We start from the raw sequence: 11207 nt of genomic DNA on the forward strand, positions 1-11207 counted from the left end.
TCTTCTTGAGCCCTGAGGCCCCTCCCTCCCTGTCCTTCAGATGTGGGCTCTGGAGCTGTGTCCCTCTTTCAGTCTGGGGAGGCCCCACCAGGACTGGGTAAAGACCGCCGCCAGGGAGCCTTTGTTGGGGCAGAGTAGAAGATGCAGACTGCCTGGGGAGATGGGAGAGGGCAGAGACTGGGGCAGGTGGATGCAGTTCTCCTGGAGAGTTCTGTCCATCCTTGGCACCCACCTTCCAGCACCCTGGCTCCCACCGAGCCTCACCCTGCCCGCTGCGGGAACCCTCTGGGGAGCCGGGGTGGGGACGCCCCACATGTCTTGGGCTCAGGTCACTGTGGTGTTTCCCTGTAGCTGAAGAGCAAGTGGGACGAGTCCATCTTCACAAAAGGCTGCATCCAGGCGCTGGAGGGCTGGCTCCCGCGCAATATTTACATCGTGGCCGGGGTCTTCATCGCCATCTCCCTGCTACAGGTTCGTTCCCCCTGCCCTTTGTGGCTTCCTTCATCCTTGCAGGTCGCACCTGTTCATTTGAGCCAGATCGCACGTGGGAAGACTGGTGGCCGAGAGAACGAGGAGGGGGAGGGGAGGCAAGAACTCTGCGAATCAGAGAAACCAGGAGTTCTCCGGGGTGCCCAGGGCTTGGGAGGAGAAGCCGGCAGCCCCCAAGCAGCCTCCGGGACGGCCGCCACCGCCGTGGGGAAAGCTCATCGTTCACCTCCCACGTGGTGCCGTGAAGAGGGTGCCTGACGCGGCCCGGGGCCTGCTCACCGTCCACACACTCCTTCCTCCTTCACCCCGCGAATGTGTGTTGAGTGATCTCTGAGGGAAGCTCAGACACAGAAGCACCTAGAAAAGGAAAGAACAAATTTACTTGCCAAACGGGCAAAGCAGTCAGACTTCAGAAGGACTGGCTCATCAAATATAAACCACAACAAGAATTTAAAGGGGAAGTAAAATTCCAAGATTTCCGAGTTCATGTTGGTCTGTTTCTGGTAGAAAAACTGTCTTCCCACATGACGATGCTGGTCACCAAGGTCAGATGGCAGCACTGCTAAAATCAGGGAGAACCTTGTTTTTATTGTGGAATCCAGGTTTACAGGAAACATCAAGATTTATTATTTTGCGTCAGAACCAGTCAGGTGACTCTGTTATTTTTGGTTTAACTCTGGGTGCAAAGTATGCCCCAGCTCATGGTATGTGACGTGCATGGCCCTGTCGGGGGCAGGCCTTCTGTGCTGCCTGCCATGTGCCCCAAACTTCTAGGCCCCAGGGATATAGCAAAACAGACCCCAGGTCTCACTTTTTACTGGTGGGTGGGTCTTGTTTTGCCACAGGCCTGGTTGTTTTTCTGTGTGCCTCATCCTCAGTGTGCAGAGCAGGCTTCCCCGTGCACCTTGCCTTCGGGCCCCAACACTGACAGCCTGTCTGGCTTTGGTTTCAGATTTTTGGCATCTTCCTGGCGAAGACCTTGATCTCGGACATTGAGGCGGTGAAGGCAGGCCATCACTTCTGAGGAAGAGAGGTGAGCAAGCAGAGCTGAGCCACGCTGTGGAGGCCAGAGCCCTTCACTCTTGTCAACTCGACATCCAGAGGGAGAGAAGTGGACGCACCCAGCCAGAGCCAGCACCCTGTCTTCGGCATCACCGTGCCGCAACCTCCCTGTTTCTGTTTGCTGGTGCTGAAGACCGAGGGGCCCCTCTGACCTGCACGGACTTGGGACGGAGACCCCCCCCCCCGACTCGGGGAGACAGAGAAAATGTCTTTAAGTGGGGGTGGTGACTCTGAGGGACAGAAGGCTCCCGTGGCTGTGAAAAGGGCTTGACTTGGTTCTCCTGGAGACTAAGCGTGTCTGCAGGGCACCCTGGCCTCCCAGCTCGTGTCACCGGTGCTGGCCTGGAGGGCAGCCTCATCTGCTGCGGGTGGGACATGGGGGCGGGGGGGTGGGCCCAGCAGGCACGGACGAGGCTTCTCCCAGCAGCAGAAGGACCTGGGGAGGCTAGGGGCACAAGTGGACCGTGCCAGCAGAGCCTGTGCTGTCCGCACAAGTTGGGGGATGTTTGCGGGATCCTCAGCCGTGTCCAAGTAAGCCTGAGCCATGTGTGGACGGGTGCCACGGAGCACCCCCTCCGCTGCCCCTGCCAGGGCAAGACCCGCCTCCAGTCTCACAGAGGTGTGCCCGATGGCACGGGGGGTAGGGGGGCGTGGGCAGCGTTCTCCTCTGAGTCGGCTCTCCCTCTCTGAAAGTGTGTAAATAGTTTATTTATAGGGATAAGAATGTTCTCACACCGTTTCTTCATTTCCTCTGGCATTCCCTCCAAGCAGCCTTACATGGTGTCTGGGACTGAAGCCATCCCTCTCAGTTCCCTTGAGTGTCTCAAGAACCAACCCCATCACTTCTCCTTTTCATGCCTCACAGCCCAGGTGCACACGTGTGCTCCCTCTTCCTCTCTGCACCCCCAGCTCACATGCACCCACTCCCCTCCCCAGCTTGGCCTCACTGGCTTCTGGTCTTGGTGCTACTAAAACCGCCACCCGGAACTTGAATCCTGACCCCCCCCCCCCCCCCCGCCGCCTGCCCCAAGGCAAGGGCCAGGGAGCCCCAGCCAGAGGCGGCCAGCCCAGAACCTGTGACCAGGGCTCCTCTCGAGGCCACGTGCTAAGGGCCGCTGGTCGGCCTGGCATTTGCCTCTCCCTGGAGAGCGGACCTGTGGCCGGGCCCCTCTGTGGAGCCGGAGACCTCAGCCTGCAGCTGTGTAGAAGAAGCTCGGGATGGTTCTTTTTTTGGCTAACTTTTGTGATGACCCCCCTCCACTGTCCCCAATCAGGATAGCTGTGGTGATCATGTCCACCCTCCCTGGCAGGGCTATCCTGGGGCTTGCTCTTGGAAATGAAGTCTGTCTTATGTACCGAATGGTTTGTGCGTCTTTGGCTGGGCTCCTAACGCTTCTCTGGATCTTGTACCAGTTCTGTCCTCATCGTTCAGGGATTGAGTGCTACCTTCACTGACTTGCCGAAGTGTACATGCTAGTGTGGTGTATACTGGTGGGTGTTTGTTAATGATGGTATGATTTTTGTTTTTGTTCTTGTTTTTTTTTTTTTTTCTTTACAATTTTCTCTGTAGACTAGAGGAAGAAGAATGCTTGTGTTTTCAGGAAGTGTGATGCTTTTCTTTGACTGCCAAACTCTTTTATGGAATATATCTTTATATTAATGCTGTTGTCCTGGTGGTTTTTATTTTGAGTGATATCAAGATGTCATTAAGCATTGCAGGGGTAAACTCAGCTGCCCAGGGAACCAGGGGGACTGGGTGTGACTCGACACAACAGGACAGTGGAGGGTAACGGCAATCATGGCATAATCCGGAATAACTTTCATCAAGTGATTCGTTTTAGATTCTGTATGCCACTTTCAGTTATCCTTTGTGTGGCGGTTACAGCTGGAACAAGCAGGCTTGTGGCTTGGTTATGCCCAGCTGGAAGCACGAGGCAGAACGTTGACTCTGCAGGCCGGGAGGAAGTGCGTTAGGCTACCCCTGTCCAGCCCCGGGCGGTATGATCCAGGCAAGAGAGCTTGGGGACCCTGGGTGGGGATCTGGGCACAGCTGCTACACGGGTATGTCTGGACCTGCTGGCCCAGCTGTAAAGGGTTAGTGTGCCTCTGACCCATCCTGCCCTGGGGGAGATGGTGGCTCTGGACCCAGCGCTGCTGGTGCGTGGACACCCAACAGCTTAGCTTCTGGCACCGCTCCTGCTGGCCCATCTCTTGAGGTCGACCGGGTGGCCGGACCCCTTGCAAGTCTCTTGACAGCTCACAGTCCAGCTCTGGGTGAAGACTAGCTATGACTTTTTCGAAGTTGAGTTTGTTTTTCAATTAGTTTCCAAAACTCTGGCCATTGGAGCCATCCCCTCCGACTCTGAGCGGCTGGAGAATAGAGAGGAGGCCCAGCGGAAGTGGTGCACGTGTGGCCGTCTCCAGTGAACCCGCCTCCGTACAGAGTCACAGTGCAGCCGTCCCGGCCCTTCCCTGCGCAGCCCCCATGCTCCCTGCCCTCCCAGACCGGGTGGAGGCCAGTGTGACCTGTGCACGTCCCCTCCTCGCCCCCACATATGCTTACTGTAACGTGTCTGGCTCTTCCCTTGTCCTTCCTGCGCCCCTCCTGCCCCCTCCTCGAAGGACTCGGCTGCATCATTGTTTTCCCATGTCCTCTCCCACTCACACCATTACATCTTTCCCCATCTCCGAAAGCTTGCCTCGGCCCCCTCGCCTGCCTTCCTTCCCTTCCCGGGGAGGCTCATTGTCTGGGTCTCTGTTCCCCGTCCTGCCACAGCCCACCACTCCCCTCCCTGACTGAAAGCTGCTCACCCCCTCACCAAGCCCCGTTGGCCTCTGCAGCTCCCAACACTCTGGACTGTCTTCTGCTCCTGTGGCCCAGGCTCGCCAGGTCTCTGGCGCTCGCCCACCCGTCCTTGTCATGCTTCCAGCTACGCCTGCCACTGCCCAGCTCACCCGTCTCCGGGGGTGCCCCCTGCCTGAAGGGCAAGGCTGTGAGCTGGGCAGGAAGACCACCCGTGCTCGTGCACGGGAAGCCTGTGCTAGATTTCCCCCGCACGAGTAACAATAAAAATGAATTGGCTACAGAACCTCCTGGAACATAGGAGGTGCTCTGGGTACTTAACAGTTAAACGCAGTCACCAGAAGAGCTCAGAGGAAGCCATTTTCATGCCCAAATGTGAGACTCAAAGAAAGGGGAGCTCCTGTTGAGGATTGGGAAGATCTAGATTCAAACTCTGGAAAGCAGTCCCAGAACCTTTACCTATTAAAATAGGCCTGGCTCCTCCTGCTGAGCAAAACCACATCAAGGGCAAGCCTGGGGAGAAGCAGTTTTCTGAAGATTGTCCAGCTAACGGGCTCTGTGGCAGATCGACAGGCATTTGGAGAAGGCAGGGGAGTGCTCACTCCTGCCTCTGGACCTGGATTTGGGAGAATATGGTTCTCAGCCTTCCTCAAGGCACTCAGATCATCACAGTGCTCAGCCTTGCCCCCGAGGCCCTGGGTTTGGGCAGCAGGCTCACTCCCCTGCAAGGCCAGAGCTGCTCTCCACCCAGCAAGCCCACAGAGGTCTTTCTGCACCGGGTGGTGAGGAATTGGACATGGCCTTCCCTCCAGGGGATCCTATCTAGGGGGCTGCCACCGGGATGGTGATGGGCACTCATCTGAGTGTGGGCCTCTGCAATCTTAGGGACCCCGAGTGGAGAGCTCCCCCGAAGAGGAGACCAGCAGAGAAGGAAAAACCTCAGTCTCGGTAGCAGGGGCCACCTGACCGCTCTTGGTCAGCAGCCTCAGAGCACGGACTGCAGAGGCACAGAGGAAGGCGAGGGGCTATTGCAGTGGTCCCAGCATCCTCGGAAGGTCCTGCCCAGGTGTCAAGTGCTCAGGCCTGCCACCCAGAGGTGCGGTGCCTTTAGCAGTACGAGGTGAGTAGAATGACTATATGACCTTCATAGGTGGGCATTTCTAGTTCTAGGGTCATGGTGTCTGTCCATGGGCCACAGGGTTTTTTGGTTGTCTGCCCCTAAACTGTGGTAACTTGTCCCAAATGATGGATCTTGGTAAAGAGGCTTCCGCAAGCTTGTGTTTGTTACTCAAGAGGTTGCTGCCTGGCCTGCCAGGGCCGACAGGACACTCCGAAAATCCAGAGAACCGTATACCTTTAGTGCTGTTTTAGCTCTCTGCCAACCCAGCAAGACCTGGCTTTTCCTCCTCTAGACAGCAGTAAAAAGGTACGTTCATTCTCAGAATGCTGTTGGGGGCTCCAGGTGCTTCCAGAAAACCTGCCGTGGGTGCTGTGGAATAAGGACTGGGGAGTGACTTTGACAGGAAGAAAAAGCCAAGCCTACATTCAAGCGGATGCTGTTCTGGTGAAGTGACCGATTTCAGAGAGCCCAGCTTTGGAGGAGGAGGAAATGAAGTATTCTTCAGGAAGGTCAGAGACCATTCTCTCTTCCGCCTTCTTCCCATGCCCCGCGTCTCATACTTCAGCGGGGGCTTCGGAGGCATGGTTTAATAACTACCAAAATAAATCATCACCTTTTATCACCTCAAACAACTTTAAAACTAGTCATTTTATATGTATAAGCAATCTAAACGTGGGCTAGTATAATGGGGAAAAGTACGGTTCCCGTTCCCCAGAGGCAACCGCTACTAAGTACCCTTCCAGAAAATGTGGATGCATATTCAAATATCTTTTTCACACAAATGAGGATCATGTTTTACATAGTAGTCAACAATTAATTTTACTTAGTATATCTCAGAAATCTTTCTGCATGAGTGCATACCCATCCATGGTGCATTTTCACAGTCACACTGCCCACGGCAGGACCGGCCAGCCAGTGAATGAACCTTGCTCTATTCAGGGGAGTATGTTTACAGTTGCGGGTAACAGAAAACTCAGTTCAAACCGGTTTATACAATGAGGGGAGGTTTTTGGCTCCTGAAACTGGAAAGTCCGGAGGTGGGGTGAGCTTCGGGGTTAGTTTGATCCAAGCGGCTCAGCGACGCCAGCAGGATCTGGTTTCTTTTATTCTCTCTGCTCTGCCTTCCATAGTGTCCCCATGGGCCAGGGCAGGGGGAGGGCAGACCCATCACGGACAAGCTGGGGCCTTACTGTGATGGGAATGGCATCGTAGTGAAGCCAGTGAGGGAAGCTCCCCGCCACCCCCACCCCAGAACCCCCTGTGCTCGTCCTTCCCACTCAGAGCACACGTCAGGGCGACAGACCCCTGTGGAAGGGGGTGAACATCGAGGAGGCTGCCAACAGCCCTCATGATGATTTTGTGGGTGGATGTTTTAGTTGGTGTGGTGTTTTGTTGTTACAAGGGCTTATAAAAACTCCATGGTATCTTGTTGTCAGAATGACTTCTAGAAGGGTTTGCAAGGAAAACATGTTTTTAAAGGAGTTCTCCAAGGCAGTGGACTGACACTGTAATGATCGGGTAGTTGGGGCTGGGGCATGCCTATTGCTGCCAGCCCATAGCTGGTGTGGTGAGGGTGCTGTGAGCATGAGCATCTGTGATGGAAGTGTGGGCTGGTTCTGGGACAAGGGGGTAGATGGGTGGGGGGCGATGTCTCTCCAAGGACCCCTCCCACTAGCCTGTGGCCCTCTAACAGCACAGCTTCCACAGAGAGGCTGAGCATGATGGGCAGGGGAGCCCTAGCCCATGGGAACAGTGTTGGGTGGCATCCTTGTTTATCAGTGAGGACAAGCACTCAAGACCCAGTGCTGCCCCTGAGGTTGCATAGGGAGGGAGATGCAGAGTCTGGGCAGGCACAAGCCTGGCCCCTGCCAGCCTGGCTGAAGCTCTAGGATGCGACACTTGTGAAGTCAAGGAGCCGCCCCATCTCCCCGCAGGCCCTGGTTCCTTGCGATGGGGCTCTGGGGTGCAGACAAGCTCACACGGCCTGATTGCGCCCCCTGGCGGCTGGGCGCTCCTGGAGAAGGGAGGTGCCCACACTGGGCTCCGCCTGCCCGCAGGGCCACTTCCCCAGAGAGGCGGGTACATGTGAGAAGAGAAGCTGGGAAGGGAGAGGAGGAGGTCTTGGCTCCGTGGGGGTGCAGCCCCCGTGGAGACGGGGATGGGTTGTGGCGGCCTCTTCCGCTCCCCTGCAGCACCAGGCTGTGGAAACCAGAGTCATTATGTGAGAGGGGAGGGAGTCCGGACCCAGATTCGATTGGGTTAGGACCTGTGCTGTGGTGGGAAGAAGCCTGAGCCTGAGCTGGAGTTTGGGCTCAAAAAAAAAAAAAAAAAAAAAAAAAAAAAATTAGTACCTCAGTTTGTTCATTTTAATTTTCTTTCTTTCACAAAGTGCCCAGGAATATTCCGTTCATTAGTGGAGATGAAAGAACGCGGGGAGCCATGACTCCCCAGCCACCTACTCCTCACTAACCGTGTGGCTTTTAGCAAGTTACTTGAGCTCCTTGAGCCCTCTTTGTAAAATGGGGACAATAAGGGCCCCACATGGGGTTGTCTTGTGGATTACATGAGCTGAGGTGGTTTACCCATCACTTAGTCTGTGCCTCCCGAATTACTGCCGATAAATTAGGGAAGAGCAGCTGGTGGTGGCGACCAGACTGGGTTCCAAGTCACAGCTCAGGAGCCCAGCCAAACGCCCCACTTCTCTGTCTGTTCAGGAACAAGGCTCAGAGGTCTGTAGGGAGACTCAGCAGGCATTTGGAGTTCAAGGTCTGTTTGCTTTCTGTGTCATAGAGGTGGGGAGGCAGGAGAGGGTGTCGCTTCTCGCCTGGAGTTTGGGTCCTGTCGGAAACCAGCACAACCCCAGAAGTCTCTGGAGCCCCTGGAGGAAACAGAGTGGTTCTCGCCCTCCTAGGGGATGGGGGCTGTCCGCAGAGGCCAGCCCACGGGAACCAGCGTAGCGGCACAGCCTGCCTTCAAGGGGCTCAGGAGGGATGACGGGAGAAAGGGGTTCGAGGGGCTCGGGATGGGAACTAGGTGCTGCAGGAGACAAAGCCCCAGACGCGGCAGGACATCACGTTTGGACAGGGTGGACCCCATCTGGTGCCACTCTGGTCAGGAGCACAGATGCGCAGGGAAGTGCCAGGACCCGCTGAGGCCTGAGTGGAGGCCGAGGCCAGGAGGCCTTCTGCGTCCTTTCCACTGCTGACGGGTGAGGGTGTCCTTCCAGGTGGTGGGGCAGCCTTAGCAGGACAGAAGCCAGAAGCCAGGGAGACGAGTGTGTGTGTGTGTGTGTGTGTGTGTGTGTGTAAGACAGGTGCATGGGCCCTCACTGTGCTTGCTCCCAGGAGAAAATCTTTGTGTCTAAAAACCTGCGGGAGCCCCCAGGGTCAGGAAGGTTGCCGGGTCGAGGTTCTAAGGCAGTGTGAATCCAGTGGTCTCACCTGTGTACTCACTGCTTCCGTCTTGCTGGTGGTTCTCCCTCTCGCCCTCCCGCCCAGCCCATTCAGCCTAGCTGTGCCTTTGCAAAGAGCCCAGGGTTGCGGGCCCTGTTTGTAGGTGATTGTTTGGATGCATTCATCTGTCTGCAGGAACTGGGCCCAGGCCTGGTGTTTTCTTTTAGTTTTAGACCTATTTTTCTTTTTCCTGTTTTATAAAATGAGCACCACTGTGGGCCTATCTGGACAGAGTTGGAGCAGCCTCTGGGAGGGACTGAGCACCCCATCTCTGGAGGTATGCAAGCCCAGGCTCGCCATCTCCTGGTGGGGGTGATACAGGTGGGGCTGGGAGCCGGTTTGCGCTGCATGGACCATGGACAGTCTTCCTTCCCATCTCTGACAGGCAGTGGTCTTTAGTGTGCCTTTTGTTAGAGATTATGTCCCCCCCAAAAAGCATTACTTATGTAATATTACATATGCATGTGTCAAAAATTTTATTCAACTCATTAATTAAGTGAGGGAGCTGGTAAGATTAACAGTCAGTTTGAAGGAGAAATCACATAAATCTATATGGAGTAAGGGAATGTGAAGACTGGCTTTTTCTTCAGGGGACGAGGGGGTAGTTGGGCTTCATTCAGATATGTACAGTTAGGCACGTCCATAGACAAGAAATATTTGGCATTAACTCTACAACTTAGTTGTAAAGCCACTCAAAGGTAATGAAAGCCTAGAATCAGATCATTGGAAGAGTGTGCTCTAAACAATGCATTGTTTTCCACCAGAGACACCCAGAATCTTTTCTGCTTATTCCAAAAAAGATTTCCTTCCACCTCTCGTCTTTCTGGCCGAGAGAGAGGTGGAAGGAAATCTTGCTTTTTCACAGTGAGAGAGGGAACACAAGCAGGGGGAGTGGCAGAGGAAGAGGCAGTCTTTCCACTGAGCAAGGAGCCCGATGCGGGACTCCATCCCGGGACCCTGGGATCATGACCTGAGCCGAAGGCAGACGCTTAACCGACTGAGCCACCCAGGCGCCCCACAGCTTAATTTTAATAAATAGGACCCAAGCAGGGAATCCAAAGGAGCCAATCTCTTACTGAAAAATGGAGTCTGGGGGTTAGCGTATCTCCCAGGTGCCCTAAGTAAAGGTCAGCCCCTGTTGGAGGCGTCCTGGGGGCACTGGCTGCCCCCTTAGCAATGGACGGATGCCTTAGGTCCTCAGGCTGTGTCTGCTGTGTCGAGAGCCTGGGTGTCAGCCAAGCTGCTTTAGTCCCATGGCCACCCCTGCAGACCCATCAGGAGCCACATTCAAAACTGAATCTGTCTTCTCTTCCCCCAGTACCAAATCCCGTCCACACCCCAAACCGTTCCTCTCCATTTTCTCCCATCTCAGCTGAGGGCCCCGCCATCCACGCAGCAGCCAAATCCAGGAGGGTGGGCATCATCTGGGTTCTGAGCATGCCGTCAGCTCCTCCGTGGTCAACAGAATGCCAGGACATCCGCTCTCGAAGAAATGTCTCATCTGTTGGGGAGATCGGGAGATCTTTAACGCTTCACTCCCTGGGACAAGCAACATGACAGATTGCGGTGTCCTTCTTCCTTTCGTCCTGCTGCATGATTCCTGGGACTCCCCTGGTTTGTAACGTGTGCATTTGAGTCTCTTTTCAAGCATAATTGCATTTCGAAGTGAGTTTACCTCCCCTCCCTGTGGATCGCCAAGTGACTCCTGGAAGCTGCGGGGGTGGGGAGGTGGGGACGGCTTTCAGTGGTGTTCTCCCATAAGAAAGAGACTCTGTGATGGACGCTCTGTTGTGGGTCCGTGCTCGCAACACAGCACTCAAGAAAAGAGCCAGGAATCTGGTGCCGTTTTCTCAGTAAAATGGGGATAGTTCTTCCAACCCACAGCTTAGGCGGTAGCGCTGAGGTTCTCAAGCTGTGGTCCCTAGACCAGCTGCTGCAGCATCACCTGAGAACTTGTCAAACGTGCACGTTCTGTGGTCCCGCTCCAGACCTCTGGAGTCAGAAACTCGGGCATGGAGCCCAGTCATCTCTTTAACCAGTCGTTAGATTCTAATGCATGCTCTAGTGTGAGGACCACTGCATGAGGGTACTGTCAGAATAGACTAGCCACTATAGCAAGCATCCCCTACACTTGAGTGGCTTTGAAGAATAATTATAGGTCTTTGGAGTCATTTCTAGTCTGCTGGTGGTTGGGGAAGAAGGGGGAGGAGGGGAAGTCTTTAAGAATGAAGCCTGGGTGGCGGGCACACTACTCGTGCTCCCATTCCATTGGCCAGAACAC

General features: G+C 55.0%; 1 protein-coding gene across 5 annotated transcripts in view; it reads left to right on the forward strand.

The window, feature by feature from the left end:
• Window positions 1-3211, forward strand: part of TSPAN14 (tetraspanin 14) — a 54304-nt gene extending 51093 nt beyond the window's left edge. For all 5 annotated transcript variants that reach the window (XM_027596455.2, XM_027596456.2, XM_027596457.2 and 2 more), the window contains 2 exons: window positions 352-471; window positions 1442-3211. In XM_027596455.2, the coding sequence (XP_027452256.1) occupies window positions 352-471; window positions 1442-1513 (192 nt within the window). In that variant the 3' untranslated portion in view covers window positions 1514-3211. The remainder of the gene's footprint in view (window positions 1-351; window positions 472-1441) is intronic.
• The last annotated feature ends 7996 nt before the right edge of the window (window positions 3212-11207 follow it).

This window comes from Zalophus californianus, chromosome 15, assembly GCF_009762305.2.
Source record: "Zalophus californianus isolate mZalCal1 chromosome 15, mZalCal1.pri.v2, whole genome shotgun sequence".
Classification (NCBI taxonomy): Eukaryota; Metazoa; Chordata; class Mammalia; order Carnivora; family Otariidae; genus Zalophus; species Zalophus californianus.